Source organism: Callithrix jacchus, chromosome 22 (assembly GCF_049354715.1).
Source record: "Callithrix jacchus isolate 240 chromosome 22, calJac240_pri, whole genome shotgun sequence".
Lineage (NCBI taxonomy): Eukaryota > Metazoa > Chordata > Mammalia > Primates > Cebidae > Callithrix > Callithrix jacchus.
Genome location: NC_133523.1, coordinates 3,224,154 through 3,248,531, shown reverse-complemented (window position 1 = coordinate 3,248,531; position 24,378 = coordinate 3,224,154). Strand labels below are relative to the sequence as shown.

General features: G+C 57.8%; 3 protein-coding genes and 1 pseudogene across 10 annotated transcripts in view; 2 read left to right on the top strand and 2 right to left on the bottom strand.

Moving 5' to 3' along the window:
* The first annotated feature begins 121 nt into the window (after positions 1–121).
* Positions 122–3,379, top strand: SMIM44 (small integral membrane protein 44). Its single transcript, XM_078361532.1, has 2 exons — positions 122–330; positions 467–3,379. The coding sequence occupies exons 1-2, from the start codon at positions 129–131 to the stop codon at positions 706–708; spliced, it is 444 nt and encodes a 147-aa protein (XP_078217658.1). The 5' UTR covers positions 122–128; the 3' UTR covers positions 709–3,379.
* Positions 3,380–3,945: 566 nt separating this feature from the next.
* Positions 3,946–10,175, top strand: SMIM24 (small integral membrane protein 24). Its single transcript, XM_002761593.7, has 4 exons — positions 3,946–4,073; positions 6,279–6,390; positions 6,737–6,793; positions 9,571–10,175. The coding sequence occupies exons 1-4, from the start codon at positions 3,989–3,991 to the stop codon at positions 9,722–9,724; spliced, it is 408 nt and encodes a 135-aa protein (XP_002761639.2). The 5' UTR covers positions 3,946–3,988; the 3' UTR covers positions 9,725–10,175.
* A 9,209-nt stretch (positions 10,176–19,384) lies between these two features.
* NFIC (nuclear factor I C) overlaps positions 19,385–24,378 on the bottom strand; it is a 99,568-nt gene continuing 94,574 nt past the window's right edge. For 6 of the 8 annotated variants that reach the window (XM_078361516.1, XM_078361518.1, XM_078361519.1 and 3 more), the window contains one exon: positions 19,385–21,919. Coding sequence is in view for 5 of the 8 variants with exons in the window: in XM_078361518.1 (XP_078217644.1) it covers positions 21,902–21,919 (18 nt within the window). In the remaining 3 variants the exon portion in view is untranslated. The remainder of the gene's footprint in view (positions 21,920–24,378) is intronic. The other 2 variants (XM_078361513.1, XM_078361512.1) reach the window with 1 other exon arrangement.
* On the bottom strand, positions 20,296–21,657 carry LOC108589452 (uncharacterized; annotated as a pseudogene).

The following is a 24,378-nucleotide window of genomic DNA, read 5'->3' as shown; positions in this document are numbered from 1 at the left end:
ATTGGCAGTGTGGTTAACCCAGGCAGATGGTGGCCGTGGGGCGGCCGCCCAATCCTCTTAGCTCAAAGCCCCTTAATACTTCCGCTGTGTGGGTCACCTCCGGGCCTCCCCGGTGCCGGGCGGACACCATGCCAGGGCTGGCGGCCGGGGAGGAGGCCGAGGGCTGGAGCCCGTCCCCTCCGCTGTACGAGGAGTACCGGCCGCCGCCCCTGGACACCATCCGCCTGCCCAGGTACGTGCTGTACCTGCTGCTGGCCGCGCTGATCGTGCTGGCCGTCGCCTACGCCATCGTCGGGCACCTCATCAAAGACCTCGCCCACGACCTGGCCGGTGAGCTGCCCCCACCGAAACCTGGCCTGGCGGATGCTGGGCCACCCCGGGTGGGTGGTCGGGGATCCAAGGGCTTCTCTTAGCCGGGGAGGGGACAGAGAAGGGTGGAGTTGCCTCACCAGCTCCCTTGCCTCAGACTGGGCATTCGGCCCGAAGCCCGACCAGGAGGCTGCCCCCCGGGAGCTGCGCCCCAGCCTGACCGGCGAGGACTTGGAGGGGCTGGACCTGCAGCTGGCCCTGGCCTGGCAGGGGGAGGAGGACACTGTCAGGGGTGGCGAGGGGGCCCCCTCCGAACCCCCGCCTCCCCCGGAGCCCCACCGTCCCTCCGTTGCCTTCAAGGACGCCCCGTCCCGAAGCTCCTTCTGGAATCTGATGTGAACTTGAATCCTGGACCCGGGTTCTGGACACTTTGGCGGTCATGCGGACAGAACATGCCCTTTCTGCCAGCCCCGAGCTGCCTGGTCGCAGCGGATGGCTTTCTCCTTCCCAGCCGGCAGGTTCCGGGGGTTGGACGCTGGCGACTTTCACACTCTTCAGAGACTGCCCGGCTCAGCCTCAGCCGAGCTGTCAGCAAACTGTGAACCAGGAAGACCAGGGTGATTGAAAACATTGATATTACCTCCAGCCTTACCTAGTGCTTAGCGCGCACCTGCTGCTGTGTGGGGCAGGCTTTCCCTATGCATTATCTCATTTAATCCTCCAAGCTAGGACTGATTACCCCCACTTAACAGATGGGGAAACTGCGGCACGCAGCGGTGAACTGGCTTCGCCGAGGTCTTAGAGCACAGAGCCCTTTTCTCAGAAAATGCCCCGGCAACTACTGACTTTGGAGGGCAGGATCTCTGAGGCGGGTCCCACCCTGTCCCCTTCGCTGGGCTCCCCTCCCTCCAAATCTTCTCCAGCCCGCACCTTGGCTGCTGGGTCTGCCTGTCTCTGGGGCATGGTCCTGACCAGGAGCTCCCAGACAGCACCGAGGCCTCCTTCCCTTCCAAGCCTTGCAGAAGATGGGGTACACAGTAGGAGTTTAATAGATGCCTGCCTGGCTGGCTCAAGCAGACCTGTGGCCGTCCTGGGGCTGGGATGTGTAAGCTCTGTCCTGCTGAGTGGCCTCAGCAGTCATCCGCAGGCCTCTGGAAGAGAGGAAGTGCCAGCGGCGCAGCAGGTGCTCCACAAACACCCCTGCGATGAAGCTGGGTCTTCCTGCCACTCGCCTGGACCGTGGCTGCTCCCGTATCAGCTGGGGCGGGGCTCCCCTTCGCCCGGGCAGGGCCCTCTATCTAATCAGCCTAGGGACCAAGGTTGAGGACAGGAGAGCCTGGACCCTGAGTCATCAGTCATCAGCCCTCGGGGCACCCCCACGTGAGAGCCGCAGGGTTTGCAGGTGGACCACGGGCATGTGGTTTCTGCACACCTTTCCTGCCCCTGTGTGCTCCTGTGGCTGCTTGCGGGTCCCCAGAAGCCAAGACCCTGGGCGAGGCAGGATAAGCTGGGGGTGAGGCGGACCTGGCTTCAAATCCCAGATCAGACCCGCTTCGTGACCTTCACTCTCCCGGGCTGTGCACAATGAGACTAGCCACATTTCACAGGGTGTTAAGGAAGTGCCCTGTATGAGTCGGCCGAGCCCGGAGCAAAAAAAGTTGACTCAAATTTCTTTTGTTTTTAGAGACAGGGTCTTGCTCTGTTGCCCAGGCTGGAGTGTGGTGGTGCGATCGTAGCTCGCTGCAGCCTCACACTCCTGGACTCAAGTGATCCTGTCACCATGGCTGGGACTACAGGTGCAGGCCACCGTGCCCAGCTAAGTTCTTTATTTATTTATATGTTTTTATTTTTTTGAGATGGAGTCTCACTCTGTTGCCCAGGCTGGAGTGTAGTGGTGAACTCTCGGCTCATTGCAGCCTCTGCCTCCCGGGTTCAAGGAATTCCGTGCCTCAGCCTCCCGAGTAGCTGGGACTACAGATGCACGCCACCACACCTGGCTAATTTTTGTATTTTTAGTAGAGACAGGATTTCCCCATCTTGGCCAGGCTGGTCTTGAACTCCTGACCTTGTGATCTGCCCGCCTTGGCCTCCCAACGTGCTGGGATTACAGGCGTGAGCCACTCACCCGGCCTATTTTATTTTTTTGAGACCGAGCCTTGCTCTGTCGCCCAGGCTGGAGTGCAGTGGTGTGATCTCTGCTTACCGCAAACTCTGCCTCCCTGGTTCAAGCGGTTCTCTTGCCTCAGCCTCCCAGTTTTTTATTTTTTATTTTAGAGATGGGGGGCGCGGGGAGACTGGTCTAGAACTCCTGGCCTCAAGCGATTCTTCCGCCTTGACCTCTCAGAGGGCTGGGATGACAGGAGTGCACCGTACTGGGCCTTGGTAACTCTTTTTATTTCTTTCTTTTCTTTTCTTTTTTTGAGATGGAGTTTCGCTCTTGTTACCCAGGCTGGAGTTCAATGGCGCGATCTCGGCTCACCGCAACCTCCGCCTCCTGGGTTCAGGCAATTCTCCTGCCTCAGCCTCCCGAGTAGCTGGGATTACAGGCAGGCGCCACCATGCCCGGCTAATTTTTTGTATTTTTAGTAGAGATGGGGTTTCACCATGTTGACAAGGATGGTCTCGATCTCCCAAAGTGCTGGGATTACAGGCGTGAGCCACCGCGCCCGGCCTTTATTTCTATTGTTAAAATTTCTTTTGAGACAGGGTGTCCCTCTGTCACCCAGGCTGGTGTGACCATAGCGGGTGGCAGCCTCAAACTCCCGGGTTCAACTGATCCTCCCACCTCAGCACCCCCTAGTAGCTGAGACTGCAGGCTCCTGCCAAGCCTGGCTAATTTTTGTATTTTTGTAGTGATGGGGCTTCACTAATTTGCCCCAGCTGGTCTGGAACTCCTGGGTTCAAGGATCCTTCTGCTTTGGCCTCTCAATGTGCTGGGATTACAGGTGTGAGCCACCACGCCCGGCCCACCCTTCTTTTTTTTTTTTGAGACGGAGTTTCTCTCTTGTTACCCAGGCTGGAGTGCAATGGCACGATCTCGGCTCACCGCAACCTCCACGTCCTGGGTCCAGGCAATTCTCCTGCCTCAGTCTCCCGCGTAGCTGGGATTACAGGCACGCGCCACCATGCCCGGCTAATTTTTGTATTTTTAGTAGAGACGGGGTTTCACCATGTTGACCAGGATAGTCTCGATCTATTGACCTCGTGATCCACCCGCCTCAGCCTCCCAAAGTGCTGGGATTATAGGCGTGAGCCACCGCGCCCGGGAAGCCCACCCTTCTTAACATATTCCAGCCATATTTGTGAGTTTCCCCTGTGCACACAGTGGCAGGGGGCCTGGGCCGGGCTGGGATGTGGGAGCCGTCTCAGCTCAGCCCCTGCAGCAGGGATCGCGAGGGGGTGGCCCTGAGCCTGACGGTCCCCAGGGCAGGGTTCAGGGAGGAGGGACTCCCCCAGTTAATTGTTACACAGGTCTAGAGTCTGGCCTCCCGGAGGGGGAGCGATGGGGCAGGAGCTGGCAGGGGAGGGCAGGATGCCCAACCAGGTGGTGCCAGGGGCGGGCCCCGCTCCCGGTCTCTGGCATCCCCCGCCCCGGACCGCCCGCGCCTTATCTCGGGGCGGCAGGGCCTCGCCCACACCAAACCTGTGGAGGCCGACCCGGGACGCCGCTGGCTGGCTGATGGCTCGCTCGACCGTCATGGAGATCCTGGGGTCCCTTCTGGTGCTGGAGTTTCTGCTCCTCTCCCCGGCAGAGGCCCAGCAGAGTAGGTGCACGGGGGCGGGAGCGGGCGTGGTGGGGTGGGGGAGTTGGTCACGGGGTCACCATCTCCCAACTTTCCACGGCGAGAAAGAGGAGAGGGCGCAGGAAGAAGAGGAAGGGGGGGTTGGAGGCCCTCCTCAGCGCCCTGCAGTCCCGCCCGGCGCCTCCCCATCGCTGGGCTCTGCCCTCCTCTGTAAGGGCCCGAGCCGCGCCCCTCTCCAGCCCTTCTCTTCTGAGCACACCAGGCTGAGACCCCCCTGAGCTCGGCCCGCTCTGAGTTCCCGCCTCCTCACTAGTCCCTCCCCATCTGAACCCCCTCTTTTCTAAACCCCGCCTCCTCACACCTCCTCCTTTATAAACCCCTCCCCGAGTCCCTCCTCTGCTGTAAGCCCCTCCCCTCTGACCTCCTTTAAAAAAATCTCCCCTCCGTTATAAGTCCCACCCCCATAAGCCCCTCCCCCTCAGACCCGCTCCCTTTATAAGCCCCTCCCCCCAGACTCACTCCCTTTATAAGCCCCTCCCCTCTGAGACCATCTCCCTTTATAAGCCCCTCCCCTCTGAGACAATCTCTCTTTATAAGCCCCTCCCCTCTGACCTCCTCCTTTACAATACCCCCTCCGTTATAAGTCCCTCCCCCGAGACCCACTCCCTCATAAGCCCCTCCCCCTCAGACCCGCTCGCTTTATAAGCCCCTCCCCCTCTGAGACCATCTCCCTTTACAAGCCCCTCCCCTCTGACCTCCTCCTTCTTTACAATACCCCCTCCGTTATAAGTCCCTCCCCCCAGACCCACCCCCCATAATTCCCTCCCCTCGGAGCGCCTCCTTTTTAGTAAGCCCCTCCCCTGAGTCACCGCCTCCTTTACAAGCCCCTCCCCCTCTGAGACACTGAGACCCTCTCCTTTATAAGCCACTCCCCTCTGAGCACCTCCTTCTTCATAAGCCCCTCCCCCTGATCCTCCACCTTCTTTAGAAGTCGCTCCTCCCGAGCTCCACCTTTTTTTTTTTTTTTTTTTTAGACAGAATTTTGCTGTTTCCCCGGGCGCCACCACGCCCAGCTAATTTTTTGTATTTTTAGTAGAGACGGGGTTTCACCATGTTGACCAGGATGGTCTCGATCTGTTGACCTCGTGATCCTGCCTCGGCCTCCCAAAGTGCTGGGATTACAGGCTTGAGCCACCGCGCCCGGCCCTAATTTTTGTATTTCTAGTAGAGACGGGGTTTCACCATGTTGACCAGGATGGTCCCGATCTCTTGACCTCGTGATCCACCCTCCTCTGCCACAAACTGCTGGGATGACAGCCGTGAGCCACGAAGACCAGCCGGCTCCTTCTTTTTATAAGCCCCTCTCCCTGAGCCTCCGCCTCCTGTATAAGCCCCCCCCCGAGCCTCCGCCTCCTTTATAAGCCCCTCCCTCTGAGCCTCCGCCTCCTTTATAAGCCCCTCCCTCTGAGCCTCCGCCTCCTGTATAAGCCCCTCCCTCTGAGCCTCCGCCTCCTGTATAAGCCCCTCCCTCTGAGCCTCCGCCTCCTTTATAAGCCCCTCCTTTCTGAGACCCTCCCCTTATCATCCCTTCTCCTCTTAGCTCCTCCTTCTTTATAAGCCCCTCCCCCTCTGAGCTCACCTAGTTCACAAGCCCTTCCCTATCTGAGCCCCCTCCTCTTTTGTAAGCCCCTTCTTCTCACTCATCCTCCTCTATAAACTCCTCCCTGAGCCCGTCCTCTGTTGTAAGCCCCTCCCATGAGGGCTTGTGTTGTAAATCCCACCCCCGAGACTCTTCTTCACAAGCCCCTCCCCATCTGATGGCCCCGCCTCCTCCACAAGCCCCTCCTCCTCCGAGCTCCTCCTCCTTTATAAACCCCGCCCCTGAGCCCTCCTTTGTCATAAGTCCTTCCCACTCAGCCTCCTCCTGCGTTTAAGCCCCGCCCCTTATAATTTGCAAACTTCGCCCCCTCAGAACCCATCTTCGTGTACAAGGCCCTCCCCTCTCTGGGTCCTCAGCCTCCCTCCCACTCTGGTAAGGTACCCTGTCCCCTCTCTAAACCCCCCACCCCGCTACGGCATCCCGATCTCTGAAGCTCCATTCCTTTCCAAGATCCCCTCTGTCTGAGCACCCCAGTGCCCTTCTCTCTCTCCTTGCTAGGGTGGTGGGGGAATAGGGGTCCTCTGTCCTGTCCTTCCTCTGAGTCCAACCTCCCTGACCTCCTGCAGCCACGGAGCGTCACCTGAAGCCGTGGCTCGTGGGCCTGGCCGCCGTGGTCGGCTTCCTGTTCATCGTCTATGTGGTCCTGCTGGCCAACCGCGTCTGGTGCTCCAAAGCCAGGTGGGCGCCAGCCCCCACCCCGCTGCCCCCACGGCCCTGCCCAAAGCGCTGCCCCCGTCCCCAGCTTCCTAAGCGTCTCTGGTCCCTGCATCACCAGCCTCGGTGTCCAAAGGTCTCCCATTTCCCTGCTGCTCCTCGGAACCCCTAGTCTCAGAGCCCAGACCCGGGGCCTGCACCTGCCCCTCTCCCCGAGACAACCAGCCCGGCAGCCCACCCCTTCTTGCATTCTGGGGGTCATGATCCCCGGCTGGGAGGTTTCGACAGAGTCTGAGCCCACCTCTTTCCCTTTACCCCCCACCCCGCCACTCCCTCCCGCCCCCTCCCACCCTTTTCTTTATCTCTGCAGGGCTGAGGAGGAGGAGGCCATGTTCAGAATGGAGCCCAACCTATACCAGGACCTGAGGTACTATGCGTGAGGGCGTCGGGGGTCTATGAGCCCTACTCCGGGCGGGGAATGGGTGTGCACAGATGACCTGACTCTGCTGACCCCCTCAAACGCCTTCCTGCCCCGGGCCTCCACCGGTCCTGTACCTTCTGCTCCTCTCCTCCTCCCCCTGTCCCCGCTCAGGGGTTTCTGGCCTGGCCACCAGCCTTCCTGACACTGTCCCCTGACTCCATGTCTGATTCATGCTTCTCACCAGCGGAACCGCCTCAGTCGCTGACATTACGTGAGGCCTTCCAGTCGTGTCCTGGAACTTTGCTTTGGTCCTGCCTGTGTCCTCATACCCAGCACGGGGCCTGGAACACAGGAGGTGCCTAAAAAACGCCTGTGGAAGAAGAGTGTGGTGTAGGATTGTGTAGGCGTCTGTACAACGCCCAGGTGTGGGCGGGCCACCTGGACTCAGCGTCTCCTATGACTTCCCACTACCTCCTAACACAAGGGCTCCAACAGAGGGCTCAGGGGTGCAGACGTCCATCACTCATCCACCTACCCACCATCAACAGAGGGCTCAGGGGTGCAGATGTCCATCACTCGTCCACCTACCCACCATCCATCCACCCGCCACCCCTACTCATCCACCCGTTCACCCACCTCCACCACTCACCATCCATCACCCATCACCCACTTATCCATCCACTCACCCATCCACCCATTCACCCATCCATCCACCCGCCACCCGCTCATCCACCCACCCATCCACCCATTCACCCACCTCCACCGCTCACCATCCATCACCCATCACCCACTTATCCATCGACTCACCCATCCACCCATTCACCCATCCATCCATCACTCACCATCCACCTGCCACCCACTCATCCATCCACTCACCCTTTCGCCCATTCACCCACCCATCCATCCCTCACCATCCATCACCCACCGTCCATCCACCCATCACCCACTCATCCATCCACTCACTCATTCACCCACCCATGCATTCAGCAACCCATCCACCCGCTCACCTATCCATCCATCACTCGTACATCCATCACTCACCCACCATCCATCACCCATCCACTCACCCACTCATCTGCTCACACACCTATCCATCCACCCACCCACCCATCTATCCATCACCTACCCGCCCATCCATCCACCATCCATCCATCCATCCCCCATCTATTCACTCATCCACCCACACACCCATCCATCCACTGACCCATTTATCCCTCCATTAATCCATCCATCCATCCACCCACCCACCCACCCATCCATCCAGGGCTGGGGGCTCTGTCTTGGGCAAAGGCTTGGGGACAGGGGTAGGAGAGTGGCAGCTGGGAGGTGACCAGCTTGGCTGGGAGATTCTCAGCCAAGTTCAAGATGTGCCTGAGGGAGAGGACTTGAGCGGTGGCTTTGTCTAACACCTGGCTCAGCCCCAGTAAAGTGTGATACCTACTCCCAGGATGTGTACGGAGGATCTGGCTCCCACCTGTGTGCCTGTGCCTGTAGCTTCCTTTCTGCCTTGCTCATTCCTCCATCCATCCACTCAACCATCTGCCTATACATCCATCTATTGGTCTGCCTGTGCAGTCCTCACCCTCCAACCACACATCCATCAGTCTGCCTGCCCATTAGCCCAGTGATCCACCCACCCATTGACGCACCCACCCACCTATGCATCCATCCGACTGTGGGGTCTTCACTCTCCAACTGTCCATCCATCAGTCTGCCTGCCCATTAGCCCAGTGATCCACCCACCCATTGATGCACCCACCCACCTATGCATCCATCCAACTGTGGGGTCTTCACTCTCCAACTGTCCATCCATCAGTCTACCTGCCCATTAGCCCATTGATCCACCCACCCACCTGCAGTCTCATTTATCCTTCATCTACCCATCCATTGATATGTCATTCTCTTCTTCCTCCAGTTCATCCACTTATCTACCTACTAATCTGTCCCTCCCTCTACGCACCCATCGGTTCTCCTCACTCCTTTTCTACTCCTCCATCCATCCGTCCACCTGTACATTAGTTCACTGATCTACACATCCATGTATACTCCGATTCTCATCCTCCATCCACCCATCCACGGATCCCTCATTCTCTCCTTCCTGCAGTGTATCCATTTATCTTCTAATTCATTTATTCAACCTCCATGCAGCCATCCATTCACATAACTCCTCTCTAGTCATCCATCCACCCATCATCCACCCACCCCGCCACCCGCCCATTCATGCATCTACTCATTCATCATCCATCCTTTAACCACTTACCCATTTATACATCCACCCACCCATCATCCATCCATTCACCCACTATCCACCCACCTGTCTACTCATCTACCCTTCTATCCCCCAACTTCTTCTTCTTCTTCTTTTTGAGACGGAGTTTCGCTCTTGTTACCCAGGCTGGAGTGCAATGGCGCGATCTCGGCTCACCGCAACCTCCGCCTTCTGGGTTCAGGCAATTCTCCTGCCTCAGCCTCCTGAGTAGCTGGGATTACAGGCACGCGCCACCACTCCTGGCTAATTTTTTTTGTATTTTAGTAGAGACGGGGTTTCACTGTGTTGCCCAGGCTAGTCTCAAACTCCTGAGCTCAGGCGATCCGTCCGCCTCAGTTTCCCAAAGTGCTGGGATTACAGGCGTGAGCCACCGCGCCCGGCCAGTCTCGGTTATTTTGAAGATTCACTAAAATACTGCTTCTAAAACACTCATCACCTGGGCTGGCTGAAATAGGTCATTAAATAGGAACGACTCTGTTTCTTATGATGGTTTGGGGCCTTTGTATCCCTACAGTGAAGACAAGAGGGAGAAGAAACATGCCCAGGGGAAAGAAGAGGAGAGGAAGGAGGAGAAAAAGGCAGCCAAGGAAGGAGAGAGCAACTTGGGACTGGAGCTGGAGGAAAAAGAGCCCCAAGACCATGAGAGAGCAAAGAACACAGCCATGTAAAGATTCCTGGCTGCTTCTTCCAGGCAGTCCCCCAGAGATGCCTCTTCCGCCCCCTGCAAGCAGCGCCCTGGCGTTGAAGCCAGTGAAAGAACTCCATCTGGGATTCAGAATACAGTGTCCTCAAGTGAAGGAGGCTTGGATCCCACCCCACCGCCCTCCATGGGGGCTCTCTGGGCCTCATGTGGTTTTCATGCACCCCTCTTCCTGAGCTTGGTCCCTGCCTGGTGATTCTTCCGAGCTTGGAGAACGTCCCTGGTTGAGGAGACACCGGCAGTCCTCCACAGTCTCGTGGCTCCCCTGCTTCTGCTCACCGCCTGCTTTCTTTTCTCTCTGCCGGATGTCTGCTGGCCAGAACTTCCCCTTCTCCCAGGCAGCCGCTGTCAGCCAAGGGCTGCCTCCTGATGGCCTGGATTAAATAATTCCTAAGAGCCCTTTGGAAGGGTTCCTGTCATCTCTTGGGACTCAGTTTACCTCTGGGGAAGGAGGCTGCTTTTGGGGCTGGGGGTGATGGCTGGGCGATGATATGGGTGCTCAGCTTGTGCAGGTGCCAGATGCCCTGGGCAGATTAAACGCTCCCCTGCCAGTCTGGTTTCTGCTGTCCCGAGCCCTGGACTTTGTGCCCTGAGTGCCGTCTCCAGGGAAATCTTTGCTCCTTCCCCCGCCTCCCCCAATCGTGTTCTCGGTTGTTCCTGGGAACTGGATCCTGGAGGGTGGGCATGTCCCAGGGCTCTGCAATCTCTTGGAAAGGGACTCGCACTCCGTTCCCAGTTCCTGTTCTCCCTCCTCCCCTCACCTTCTCCAGGCCCTGGACCTTGCCCTCAGCAATGGCCATTTCTCTTTCTTCTGAGACAGAGTCTCCCTCTGTTGTCCAGGCTGGAGTGCAGTGACGTGGTCTTGGTTCACTGCAACCTCCACCTTCCGGGTTCAAGCGATTCTCCTGCCTCAGCCAGGCCACAATTACCATTTCTTTATTATTATTATTTTTTCTTTTTATTTTATTTTACTATTATTTTTAAAGAGATGGGGTTTCACCATATTAGCCAGGATGGTCTCAATCGCCTGACCTCATGATCTGCTCGCTTTGGCCTCCCAAAGTGCTGGGATTAAAGGCATGAGCCACTGCACCTGGCCCCTTTATTATTATTATTTGAGATGGAGTTGTGCTCATTGCCCAGGCTGGAGTGCAATGGCGCGATCTCGGCTCACCGCAACCTCCGCCTCCTGGGTTCAGGCAATTCTCCTGCCTCAGTCTCCCGAGTAGCTGGGATTACAGGCACGCACCACCATGCCCAGCTAATTTTTTGTATTTTTAGTAGAGACGGGGTTTCACCATGTTGACCAGGATGGTCTCGATCTCTTGACCTCGTGATCCACCCACCTCGGCCTCCCAAAGTGCTGGGATTACAGGCGTGAGCCACCGCGTCCGGCCCCTATTATTATTATTTTTTAAATGTTTGAGACAGAGTCTCGCTCTGTCACCCAGGCTGGAGTGCAGTGGCATGATCTCGGCTCACTGCAGCCTCCACCTCCCGGGTTCAAGCGATTCTCACGCCTGGACCTCCCATGTAGCTGGGACTCCATGTGTGAGTCACCACGCCCAGCCCACAATGACCATTTCTTAATGAGGACTTTTTTTTTTTTCCTTAAGGAAAAGTTTTACCCTATTGCCCAGGCTGTAGTGCAGTGGTGCGATCTCAACTCACTGCAACCTCCATCTCCCGGGTTCAAGGGATTCTCCTGCTTCAGCCTCCCGAGGAGCTGGTATTACAGACACCTGCCACCACGCCTGGCTAATTTTTTCATTTTCAGTAGACATGGGGTTTCACCATGTTGGCCAGGCTGGTCTTGAACTTCTGACCTCAAGTGATCCGCCCGCCTCGGCCTCCCAGAGTGCTGGGATTACAGGCGTGAGCCGCCACGCACAGGCGATTTCTCAATAATGACCTTAATAAGGCTGGCATGAGGGCTTCGTTGTGGGGTCCAGGACTGGGGCTGGGGAGCTTCACTGGGAGAACTCTTCTAAGATCATCCACCAGGGGGCGAAAAACCCTCGATAAGTAACTGGTATCCCTAATCCCAGTGCCTTGGGAGGTGAGGGGGAGGATTGCTTCAGGCCAGGAGTTCAAGAGCAGACTGGGCAACATAGCGAGATCCGTCTTTACAAAAAAATTTTATTTTATTGTTATTTTAAAATTTTTATTATAAGTTTTTGAGACCCAGTATCACTCTGTCACCCAGGCTGGAGTGCAATGGCATGATCTCAGCTCACTGCAACCTCCACCTCCTGGGTTCAAGCAATTCTCATGCCTCAGCCTCCTGAGTAGCTGGGACTACGGGCGTGCACCACCAGCCTGGCTAATTTTTTGTGTTTTTAGTAGATAAAGGAGTTTGCCATGTTGCTCAGGCCGGTCTCAAACTCCCAGGCTCAAGCGATCCACCCTCCTTGGCCTCCCAAAGTACTGGGATTAGAGGCGTGAGGCACCAGCCTGGCTAATTTTATTTTTTGGTAGAGCAAGGGTCTCCCTATGTTGCCCAGGCTGGTCTTGAACTCCTGGCCTCAAGCATTCCTCCCATCTAGGACCTCCCAAATTGCTGGGATTACAGGCGTGAGCCACTGCACCCAGCTGCGTTTGGAATTTATTTGAGGGGGCATTTTGGGTTGTCACAAGCCTGCCCCCGTTTTAGGGTGGGGAGCCAGGGGTGACCAACCCAACAGCCTGCTGTGCTGGGGCGGCCCCCAACTCCCAGCCAGGAATCGCATCACCCAGGGGGGCAAGGGTTGGACATGACGGAGGCTTTCCTTGAGATCCAGGGGCAGGCTGAGTCTCCACCCCGGCCTCGGCTGACTCTAGCTGAGACCCCCTGAACTCGGCTCAACCCCCGCTCTAAGGAAACCTCCTCCGAGAAAGACAGGAGCTGGGAGGGGGGAGGTGCATGGGGTCCCCGGTCTGCCCACAAGGGGGCGCCAAAAACCTCGCTGCTGAGGGCGGCAGGGGCCACCCAAGTTGGGAGTGGTACGTGGGAAGGGGCCTCGGACCCCCCACATCCTCGATGTCCTCAGTGCCTGTCACTGGGAAGTGGCGTGGGGCCGTGTATCTGTGTGTTGGCAAGGACGCACTGTGCCTGCTGCCCTGTCAGTGCACCTTATCTCGCTTTTTTGTGCCTCAGTTTCCCCATTTGTAAAAAAGGATCGTCCCTGCCTTGTGGTCTTGTGGGTAGGACGGAAGGAGCCCATGGGGCAAAGAGAGTTTTCCTGGCCCATCCTGGGGTATCCTGGGGTTTTGGGTGGGGACAGGATGGAGGGCGCCATGTCAGCCCTCCAAGAAATAGCCTCTCACACTTTGTTTTTTGAGCCGGGGTCTTGGGGGGACACAGGTTGGAGTGCAGTGGCTCGGTCTTGGCTCACTGCAGCCTCTACCAACCAGGCTCCAGCGATCACCTCCACCTCCCAAGTGGCTGGGATCAGAGAAATGCACCACCATGCCTGGCTTTTTTTTTTGAGATAGGGTCTTGCTCCATTGCCCAGGCTGAAGTGCAGTGGCGCGATCTTGGCTCACTGCAACCTCCACCTCCTGGGTTCAAGCAATTCTCCCACCTCAGCTTCCCGAGTAGCTGGGATTACAGGCACCTGCCACCACACCTGGCTAAGTTTTGTATTTTTTAGTAGAGACAGGGTTTCGCCATGTTGGCCAGGCTGGTCTCAAACTCCCAACCTCAAGTGATCCACCTGTCTCGGCCTCCCAAAATGCTGGGATAGCAGGCATGAGCCACCGCACCTGTCCCCTCTCACACCTTTTGAGTCTCACTCTGTCACCCAGGCTGGAGTGCAGTGGCGTGATCCTTGCTCACGGCAACCTCCGTCTCTTGGTCTCAAGCGATTCTCGTGCCTCAGCCTCCCGAGTAGCTGGGATTACAGGCACACGCCACGACGCCCGGCTTACGTTTACATTTTTAGTAGAGATGGAGTTTTGCCAAGTTGGCCAGGCTGGTCCCACCTGGGCCTCCCAAACTGCTGAGATTACAGGTGTGAGCCGCCGCGCCCGGCCACTTCTGCTCACGGCTTAGAACGGTAGTTCTTCCTGACCTGGAGGAAGCTGTAGGGTCCAGGAGGGTAGCTGATTTTGAGTGTTTAGTTCACTGCTGGGTCCCAGTGCTTGGTACTCACGAGATGCTCAGGCAGTCTTTGCTCAATGACTGGGAGTTTGCCAGATGGCAAGAGAAGGCATCTTGTGCATTTATGGAGCACCGGCTGTGTGCCAGGCTTGGATTACTCCAAGGCAGGAAGGGAGAGGGCTGAATCTCCTGGGCCTGGCTTGGAGTGGGTGCTCCATAGATGCCCCATGGAATTCACTGATAGCTCTGAGACTGCTGGGGGGAGGAGGGGACCAGGCTGGAGAAAGCTGGGAGGGCTTCCTGGAGGAAGAGGACACCAGTGTTAAAGGTCTGCACAGACGAGGAGGCAGCAATCAGCAAAGGACCAGGGGTGTGAAAGGACCCATCTGACAAAGGGGAAGAGATTACGGCCACCAGGGGCATTGCAGGGACAGGTCTGGCTTCAGAAGCTCATTCAAAGCCACCATCTAAAGTGGGTGTCCTCCCACCACCAGGCACTGTGACCATGGGCGCTGGATCACTCTCTGGGGTGGGGCCATCCTGGGCACTGCAGGGTGCTGAGTGGCATCCCTGGCCTCCACCTGCCCCATGCCAGAAGCTCCACCTGTTGTGACCACCGCGGATGTCCCAGATATCACCCAGTGTCCTCTATGGGGCACGATCGCCCTTGTGTGAGGCTCCCTGCATTAGGGGATTTTTCTTTTTGAGATGGAGTCTCGCTCTATTGCCCAGGCTGGAGTGCAGTGGCATGATCTTGGCTGACCGCGACCTCCGCCTCCCGGGTTCAAGCGATTCTCCTGCCTCAGCCTCCCGAGTAGCTGGGACTACAGGTGTGCGCCACCACACCCGGCTAATTTTCGTATTTTTAGTAGAGACGGGGTTTCACCATGTTGGCCAGGATGGTCTCAAACTCTTGACCTCGTGATCCGTCCGCCTCGGCCTCCCAAAGTGCTGGGATTGCAGGCGTGAGCCACCGCGCCCGGCTGGGTTAGGGAATTCCATGGACCCCGGCCCCCCCACAAACACACTGCGTCCCATGATCCTCTGCCCTGCTGAGGTCCCAGGAGGCTGCACCCTTTGGAATGCACACCCTGAGTGGAGGGGGAGGGAGGAGGATCCCAGGAGGTGGGGGCTGCCCTGGATTACACCGTCCGCCCCACTGGGAGCTTACCCTGCTGTCTGCTGTGAGCAGGGAGCAAACCTGATTTTTTTCTTCCCAAATAATCAAAGCAGGTCTCTCCCTGCCGGGCACTGTGGACGTTTTGTGTGGCTGAATCTCAGTCCTGGACATTGCAGAGTGCTGAGCAGTGTCCCCGGCCTCCAACCACTCCACGCCAGGAGCACCCCCCAGCGGTGGCAACCACAAATGTCCCCAGACATTATATAATGTCCCCGGGGGGGCCTGGCATGGTGGCCCAGGCCTGCAATCCCAGCACTTTGGGAGGCCGAGGCAGGCGGATCTCCTGAAGTCAGGAGTTCGAGACCAGCCTGGCCAACATGGTGAAACCCCATCTCTACTAATAATACAAAAATGAGCCGGGCGTGGTGGCGGGCACATGTAATCCCAGCTATTCAGGAGGCTGAGGCAGGAGAATCGCTTGAACCTGGGAGGTGGAGGCTGCAGTGAGCTGAGATCACGCCCCCGCAGTCACACCCGGGTTACAGGGTGAGACTCCGGCTGAAAATAAAAAATAAAAATAATAACGCCCCCAGGGGGCATCTGATCTGAAGCTTTCAGAATCCCAGCCTGCCCATCCATGGGGTTTAGGGCCCCCCAGCCCCGGCTCCCTGCGGCCCCCGCCCCTGCAGCCTCTGCCCCTCACTCGTCCAAAGCACACAGAGCAACCCACACAGGGCACGGAACAGAGGATCCACCACAGCCAGGAAGAGTCGAAGCATAGCTTGTTTTAATTTTTATACATTTTTTTTTAAATCTTTTATTGAATCTTTTATGGAATCCCCCTTTTTTCTGTTTTTTTCTTTTTTTTTTTGCATAGGGAACAAACAAACAAAGTAATGAACAGCCAGAGTCACTTTCTGTAAATGGTACTTAGTAGGCGCTCCTGCGAAAACCGAAATGACTGCGTAATATACAAGGTTATGATGGGAGCATGTGAGGGGCGGGGCGGGGTGAGGGCCGGCAGGTCTGCCCGCGTGTCCCCTTGTCCCCCTCCTGTCCTCGCTGTCTGTCGGGAGGAGCAGGAGGAGGGGGAGGGCGCGGCCCCAGCCGGAACCTTCTCTGGGTTGGGTTCACGAGCATTTCTGTGGGTGTGTGCGTGTGTGTTATCCGGTGCGCGGTAAGCAGGGCGCTAGGAGTAAACTATCCTGGTAATATCAGTAAAATACAAAACGGAAACGAACGAACTTCTCAAAGGGAAGAGGAAAGGAAAAGCGACAGCACTCAAACAGCAAGGGGGGAGAAAAAAAAAGAAAAAAAAAATACCCAAAGAGGAAAATGTCCTCTGCGTCCCTCCTCCCTGCTGCCCCCCGACCCCCCACTGTATCACCTGTCCCATCCTGGCCCCCCCAGAGCCTTTGCTTCTTTCCCTGTGTGAGGGTGCTCAGGGCTGGGTGGGCAGGAAGCTGGGGGCACAGGCTGGGACCCCAGGCTTGAGGGGACTTTGGTTTTGGGGGGGCCTGGCTGGGACCCAAGATGAGAGGATGGGGTATGGATGCAGCTGAGGGGCTGGGGCAGCCACTCTCCCCCTTTCGGAGGGTTCTCTTCCGGCCAGATGTGCGTGGAAGGCTGGGGGGGGGTGGCGGCTTGGGGGTGCATGACGTCCTTCCTCTCTGGAGCCCTTATTCCTGTGGGATCCCCTTCCTCCTTCCCGCCTCAGGTATGAGCAAGGCCTTGGTCCCTTCCTCCTTCCTGCCTCAGGTATGAGCAAGGCCTTGGGGAGGGGCTGCCAGGGAAAGGGGGGCAGGAGAATCTCAAGGCCACACCAGTGGACGTGCGAGGCACTGCTTGGGAAGTCTGTTTTGGTATCACTGGCGACAGGTCCTGCTGGTGTTCCTTTGGGTCCGCCTCCTCACCTTGCCCTGGGGGGAGGCCGAGGGTGGTGGACTGATCCCAGGCACTGAACCACTGAGCGACGGATGGGCAGTGGTATAGGTCTGGAGGTGAGACACTCAGGAGGTGTCCAATGGGGCAGAAACGGGGAAAGACGGGAGGATGCGGAGGAAGCTGGGTTGAGAGATGTATGTCCCAGCGCCCTCCAAAAAGCAAGTGAAGTCTGGGGTCTCAGAGAGAGAATCCAGGCCAAGATAAAAGGGGGCCACTGTATATTTTTGTATTATGACAAATTCCAAAATTACATATATATATATATCTGTCTAGTACAGCCCTACACTGGAGGTCAAAGAACCACTGGGGAGGCCAGGGTGGGAGAGGCCTGCTTGCTGTCTCTTCTGGAGGGCTGGACAGTTGCTCCTGGCTCCAAGACCTGTCTTGCAAGGGACAGTGGGGTACATACAGCCCAGTCTGTCCGTGCCTGGGACGCTGCTGTCGCTGGGGACGGACACAAGGTCCTGGGGCAGGGAAGCTGGAATTGTCTGCTGCCTGGGGAGCTGCGGGGGGTCCAGGTCTGGCTTCTAAGCAGCTCTCCCAATCGAGTTCCCTTTGGCGTCCTTTGGGATCTGATTGTCTAGTCCAGGGTGGGGTTCTGGGGTCAGAACCTGGGCTCCAGACCTGGAGGTGACGGACTCCGGATCCCCCCTCCCGCAGTCAAGTAGGGCTGGGTCTTCCTACTCCCCCACGCCCCATCTCCACCCCGGTTGGTGTCAAGTGTCTCCACCCAGAGAAAGGAATGGAGACGATTTGCATATATTTGGGAAGCCTCCCTATAAGACCCCAGAATGAGACCAGGGTGCTTGGCATGAGTGTGGTGCCCACCACAGGGGTGGGTGATGGGGGCTTCGGGAGGGGGTGGGACAGGTTCAAGATGTCAGTTTCATACATGTAAAAAAAAACAAAAACCAAAAAAAAAACTCACCACCAAAACCCACACCTTGCCCTCCACCCAGGGATGAGGCACCCCTTCTGTGAACTGCAGAGGTGGGCATGGAATCCTGGTTCCTGGTGTTTTTGTCTGTCTGCAGCTAGGTGCCCAGGAATTGTACCCTATGGCGATCCTGTAGCTTTTCCAAGAAATGGGGGGGGGGGGGGGAGAAACGAAGCTATCCACAATGTGCCGCCCAGCATGGGTTTCCCTGCTGTGCTCAGCAAAGGTGCTCAGTGAGCCCAGGATGCAAGCTTGGGGTGAGGAGGGCGGCGCCCGGCCTTCCTTCTGCAGGGGCCCTGGGCCCCGGGTGTGGGCTGTGCAGGGACGTGATGGTCCCAGCAGCGATGGTGCCACCCATTCCCTTTGCTGCTGGTTGTTCCCAGGTCCCGGGCAAGACGATTTGCTCAGGAGGGGAAGAAAAAAGCTGGACATCAGCGACGTGGATGGTGCACACAGCCAGCCTGGGCTCTCTGGCTGAGGGACAGTTCTTAACGGTAATGCCGTGGCCAGCTGTGGGGGCTTGGGCTCTCCCTGTGTCACCTGGGGAGACTGCTGAGGTGTCTTTTTGGAAGAAAACATGGGGTGAGTGTATGATGGTGGCTGTGGAGACCACCCGGCACCCTGACGGCGGGCAATGGTGAATGGAGGGGACCATCTGTGTGGGTCCCTGCATGAGATGCCCGGGGGTGTCAAGCACTGCAGGAACCGCCTAACGCTGGGGCATCGCACCCCGGGTCCTCCCTGCCTGGCTGCCCCACTAACCATCTGGCTATTGTCTTAGCTTTGGTCAAGAAAAAAGCAAAGGAAGCTGGAGTTCGAAAGAAAGAGAAAGAACAAGAGAAAGAATCAAGACAACAGCATGGTCAGCCACCAGACCACGGCCCGCGACTCGGTGCCGCCTGGCTGTCCCTGTGCCCTGCCGGACCCTCGGCGGGGCCTCGGGTGGCTGAGCCAGGCCAAGGGTATAGACACACAGATATTGCATATATCAGGTTTTGTTTTTTTGTTTCGTTCCTATTCACAGCTGGAAGACGGAAGACAGGGCAAAGGGGACAAAGAAGAGGGTGGTCTCCGGATAGGGGAGAAGCAGGTCCTTTGGCAAGAAGGGGGGGGGGTGCACGGGGCGGGGGAGAGGGGGTGCCTCTGAGGTGGGAGCAGGACAGCATTTGACCCTGAGCTGGGGGGACGCCAGCATGCAAGGTGGGGAGGGGGAGTCTGGCCGCCCTACAGTTGCGGGGGAATGGCCTGCAGTGGGTCAGTGAATGGTGTCTGGGGGCCAGCCCATGGCCCAGGACCAATCGGAGAGGAGAGACCTTCCCGGGGACCAGGATGAGCCCCGGAGGTCTGTCCTCTGGGCACCGAGAGCAGGGCCGGGGGTGGTAGAGGCTGAGCACCAGGGGGCGCCCCTGAGTACAGCGGGAGGGGAGACAGGACAGAGGGGAGCCAGGGGACCGGGTGTTTCTTCCTTTTTTTTTTTTTAAAGATTCTCACTTTCTTATTTTTTATTTTTATTATTATTATTTTTTTACAAATAGAAATACATCCCTTTTCAATTTTTATTTTTTTATTTCATGTCACTGTTTTGTCTTTTTTTTTAACTACACGAGCAGAACATGCAGCTATGTGTGTGCGCTGATATTGTTTAAAGGTAATACTCTCGGAAGGCAAGGCACATTTTGTGGTAGAAAATTTCGTGCAAATTAGGAAACATGGAATTTTTTTTAAGGTTTTTTTTTTTGTATCTTTTTTTTTTTTTTTTTAAGAGGGAGTTGGGAGTGGAGGGGGGCGAGGGGGAGGGAGATAGAGCCAGGTATCGTCTGCCATGCATGTGTCAGCGCCGCCAGCTGACCTCAGGGGCCAGGACACAGGAGTCCTTGACTAAGCACCATGCAAAGTTAGGTAAAGAGTTGGTTCTCGATGCGCCCTGACCCCTTGGGAGCCCGGCTGGCCCCCACTTGCACCCCACGACCCCCACCCTGGCTGAGAAGCTTCCAGATACTCCAACAGCACGACCCTACCCCCCGCCCACACCCGCCCTCCTGGAGAGCGGCTCACGCTTTGGTCCCCAAGGGCCACCGGTGGAGGGGGGCCAGGGCCCTGAGGACAGACGGACGGACCAAGGGATTGAGGCCAGAGGATGGAGAACCTCTCTCGGGGTGACAGGGAAGGGTCCTGGGTCTTTCTCTTTGGGAGCGAGTGTGTTCGCCAAGCCCCTGGGGCTGGTTTGGGAGGAGAGTCTGGTTTTCGGGACAGGTGGTGGGGGTCGGGGTGAGGCTGGGAGCAGGTGAGACCCGGAGACCCTGCCCTGGCTTTGGCCCTGGGTGGGGGCTGTGGTGGGGGGGTTTCTCCCTAGGCATGGAGGTCAGTTGGGGGTGGGCTGGGAGAGGGGTCCTTGTGTTTGAGCTCGGTGGCCCTAAAACACCTAACCCCCCCTCCCAGGCCTCCCCTAAAGATGGCGATCCCGGGGTGGAGGTGGAGGTGTGGGTGGGGCCGGGGGGTGGGGTGGGGGAACCTGGCGTCCCCAGCTTAGTGTTTTTGGAGCGGCTCAACGGAAAACGCTTAGCAGATGGAAGGCCCCCTACACGGCCGCGGGGGGCCCCGAGGTGCGACGCCGAAGCCCCGCCCAAAGCCCTCCCCATCCCGAGCGAGGACCCACTGGCGCCGGCCTCCTCTCACCTCGGGGACCCAGCCGGGAGTCGCATCCTCCCAGCTGGGCCCCCTGCGGGGGGCGGACGATGAAAGTGCAAACGGGCCCCCTGGGCTGGGAGGCACCGGGGAGGGAGGTCGCTCCAGAATGTAAGGCACTGGCAGCGGAGGCGTGGGGGGCGCCGGCAGGGGAGGGCAGGACGCTCGGAAGGTGACGCCCAGCTCTGCCCCTTGGCCGCACAGGGGCCCCGTCTCTCTAGCTCTGAGGGGGACACGGCGATGAGGGGTGACTGGAGGGGCCAGTGGGGGGACTGGAGGGGTGGGGGAGGAGGCCCATGGCCACTCCGTGTCCCAGCTGGACAAAGGGGGGGGCGGGTGGTGGGAATCAGGCACTTAAACCACTCGCTCTCACCTCCCACCGCCAGGGACTCATGGGGGGCTCCAGACGGGCACCCCCCAACTCGGGGAGCTCTGGGTGTCCCGGCTCCCCCGTCCCCTTCCTCGGAAAGTGCATTTCTTACAGTGTGTGCAATGTGGGTCCCTCCCTTTGGGGGTGTGAGCTGGGCAAGCTGGGGTGGGGGGCCTCCGGTGCGGGGTGGGGTCAATTGCATAGAGACTTCTCCTCCCAAACGGGCGGGCGCGAGGGCTGAGAGTCCCCAGCCGGACAGCTGTCTCGAGTCGGCCGGCGCTTTGGGAGGGCGTGTGGGGAGGCCGCACGGCAGGCAGGACCCGCTGGAGGGGCAGCAGGTGCCTGGGCCTCGCTTCCTCCCCTGGCCAGGGCCACGAAACGCCACACACCCCCTGGACATCGCCACTCGCCTGCCCCACCCTGTCCACCTCTGAGGTGTCCGCTGCCCAGCAGGGGTCCGCAGCATCTCCCTTCCCCCTAGCAGCTGCGTCCTGGGGGAGGGGGCCGGTCCATGTCCGGCAGAGGTGCGGGCCCCGGGAGAGGTGGCCTTGCTGGGTGTCACGCCTGTCGGCCCTGGGTGCAGGCTCCAGGCTGCGCTCACCTGGTCTCCTCCAGACAGTCAGGGCCTCGGGGGCGTGGGTGGGCGGCGGGTGTCTGTCCTTCCCGAGCAGCAGGCGGAGAGATGAGTGACTGAGGAAGACGCCCCTGTCCCGGGGCTCCCGTGGGGTGGCGGGGCTGGCCCTCCAGTCCTGCGGCCTCGGCATCCAGAGAGCTGGAAACGTGTCTTTACCTTTTGTCTTCTTGGTTGGGTGGGTTTATTTTTCCTTCTTTTTTCCTTTGTATCTTTCTTTCCCTCCTGCGCATTTGTGTCTGTGTGTTCTGTCTTTTCGGCCGGGCTGGGAGTCGGCAGGGTGTCCTTGTTCACCGAAAACGTGGGCCGGGGGCCGGCTGTGCTGCCCCCCGGGATTCCTGGGACGATGGAGAAGGGGCAGGGGAAGAAGACCTTTGCTATCCCAGATACCAGGACTGAGCAGGCCCAGCGGCGACAGAGGGAGGGGGGAGAGAGAAAGGGAAAGAGAAAGAGAGACAGAGAGAGAGAGAGAGAAGTTGAGGGGTCAGACTCTGCCCGGACACGGTTTACCTCTTCCCACACCCACCCCTCACCTCCTGTAACCCTGATACCTCAGTTTCCCTACCCCAGCCTGTAACAACCTGCTCGGTGAGCAAGTGACTCTGCCTCTGAGCAAGGTGGCCAGACACAGTGCAGGTTCCCAGTGATACGAATTCTAAGTTAACCCAAAATCTTTTTCGTATAAGTCTAGCCCATGCGAGACTGGGGAGGTACTTACACCAAGAAAAAAAAAAAGGGTGCGGCCGGGCGCGGTGGCTCACGCCTGTAATCCAAGCACTTTCCAGGCCAAGGCGGGCGGGTCGCCTGAGGTCGGGAGTTCAAGACTAGCCTGACCAACATGGTGAAATCCCGTCTTTAAAAAATAAATAAATAAAATAAAAAGAAAAAAAAAAAGGGTCAATTTATCTGGAACTGTGTTTTATATCTGATCTATTATTTCATTATTTTTTTGAGACGCAGTTTAACTCGTGTTACCCAGGCTGGAGTGCAATGGCGAGATCTCAGCCCACTGCAACTTCTGCCCCCTGGGTTCAAGCGATTCTCCTGCCCCAGCCTCCCGAGTAGCTGGGACTACAGGCACACGCCACCATGCCCAGCCAATTTTTGTATTTTCTTCTTCTTTTTTTGAGACAGAGTCGTGCTCTGTCGCCCAGGCTGGAGTGCAATGGCGCGATCTCGGCTCGCTGCAACCTCCGCCTCCTGGGTTCAGGCGATTCTCCTGCCTCAGCCTCCTGAGCGGCTGGGACCACAGACATGTGCCACCATGTCCAGCTGATTTTCATATTTTTAGTAGACGGGATTTCACCATGTTGGCCTGGCTGGTCTCAAACTCCTGACTTCAGGTGATCCACCCGAAGGGCTGGGATTACAGGCATGAACCACCGTGCCTGTCTTTATTTGTATTTTAAGAATTATTTATTATTTAATTTTTATTTATTTAGTTTTTGAGACAGAGTCTTGCTCTGTCGCCCAGGCTCAGGTGCAGTGGTATGATCCTGGTTCTCTACAACCTCCGCCTCCCGGGTTCACGTGATCCTTGCACCTCGGCCTCCCCGGTAGCTGCGATTACAGGCGCGCCCGCCACGCCCCGCTAATGTGTATGTTCTTAGCAGATGGGAATTCGCCATGTTGGCAGGGCTGGTCTTGAATTTCTGGCTTCAAGTGATGCGTCCACGCTGGCCTCCCACAGTGCTGGATTACAGGCGTGAGTGACACGCCGTGGCTGGCCAGTTTATCATCTCATTTTACTTTGAGACGGGATCTCGCTCTGTTGCCCAGGCCGGAGTGCAGTGGTGCGAGCAGAGGTTCACTGCAGCCTAGACCTCCTGGGCTCGAGCGATCCTCCCACCTCAGCCTCCCAAGTAGCTGGGGCCACAGGTGCGCACCACCACACCTGGCTAGTGGTTTATTTTTTTTGTAGAGACAGGGTTTCGCCACATTGCCCAGGCTGGCCTCGAACTCCTGCCTCCCAAGTGTTAGGATTACAGACGTGAGCCACCGCACTGGCTGCCTGGTTTACTTTTTAAAGGATTTTTGTTGTTGAGTTTTTGAGACGGAGTCTTGCTCTTGTGGCTCAGGCTGGAGTGCAATGGCGTGATCTTGGCTCACTGCAACCTCTGCCACCCAGGTTCAAGGGATTCTCCTGCCTCAGCCTCCGAGTAGCTGGGATTACAGTTGCCCACCACCGCACCGGGCTAAATTTGTGTTTTTGGTAGAGACGGGGTTTCACCATGTTCCCCAGGCTGGTCTCAAACTCCTAACTTCAGGTGATCCACCCGCCTTGGCCTCCCAAAGTGCTGGGATTACAGGTCACCTCACGTGGCCTCTCACTTACTTTCTAAAAGCATTCTCCCCTTCAGTGATCCCCCAGCACCCCTGTAAAGGAGGGAGTAGGTCTCCCTCCACTGCCCTGTTTTGCGTGAAGTAAGTGAGGCCCAGAGAGGTCACGGAACTTGCCGGAGGTCACCAACACGGAGTGGCAGAGTGGGCGCGGGAAATCATGAGCGTCTGGCTCCGGCCCTCATTTCTGCTCCTGCCTGGGGCCAACCCCCTAGCCTGCCTCTCAGGACCCCCTTGGCATCATCTGGGCACTGTCCTGGGAGTCCAGGGCCCATCCTGTCACAGGACGCCCAGATGGCCCCCCCACCCCACAGAAGCTCAGGAAGCACATGGAAGCTGAGAATGGCTCTCAACCTCTCAGAGGCAGGAGACCGAGGCTCAGGGAGGGGGATCTGCACGGGGCTGGACCCAGGGTCACGTGATCTGGGGACAGCTCCGGCCTCAGTCTCTGCAGAGAAGCTGCTGTACAGACCCCTGTCCCGGAAATGCAAACTCCAACCCCCATGGAGCCTCC

Excerpts from the sequence above, each read along its gene's own strand:
- SMIM24 (XM_002761593.7), top strand. The coding sequence starts at position 3,989 with ATGGCTCGCTCGACCGTCATGGAGATCCTGGGGTCCCTTCTGGTGCTG. Across the intron at positions 4,074-6,278 it reads CCCGGCAGAGGCCCAGCAGA|CCACGGAGCGTCACCTGAAG; the intron begins GTAGGTGCACGG and ends GACCTCCTGCAG. Across the intron at positions 6,794-9,570 it reads AACCTATACCAGGACCTGAG|TGAAGACAAGAGGGAGAAGA; the intron begins GTACTATGCGTG and ends GTATCCCTACAG.
- SMIM44 (XM_078361532.1), top strand. The coding sequence starts at position 129 with ATGCCAGGGCTGGCGGCCGGGGAGGAGGCCGAGGGCTGGAGCCCGTCC. Across the intron at positions 331-466 it reads CCTCGCCCACGACCTGGCCG|ACTGGGCATTCGGCCCGAAG; the intron begins GTGAGCTGCCCC and ends CCCTTGCCTCAG.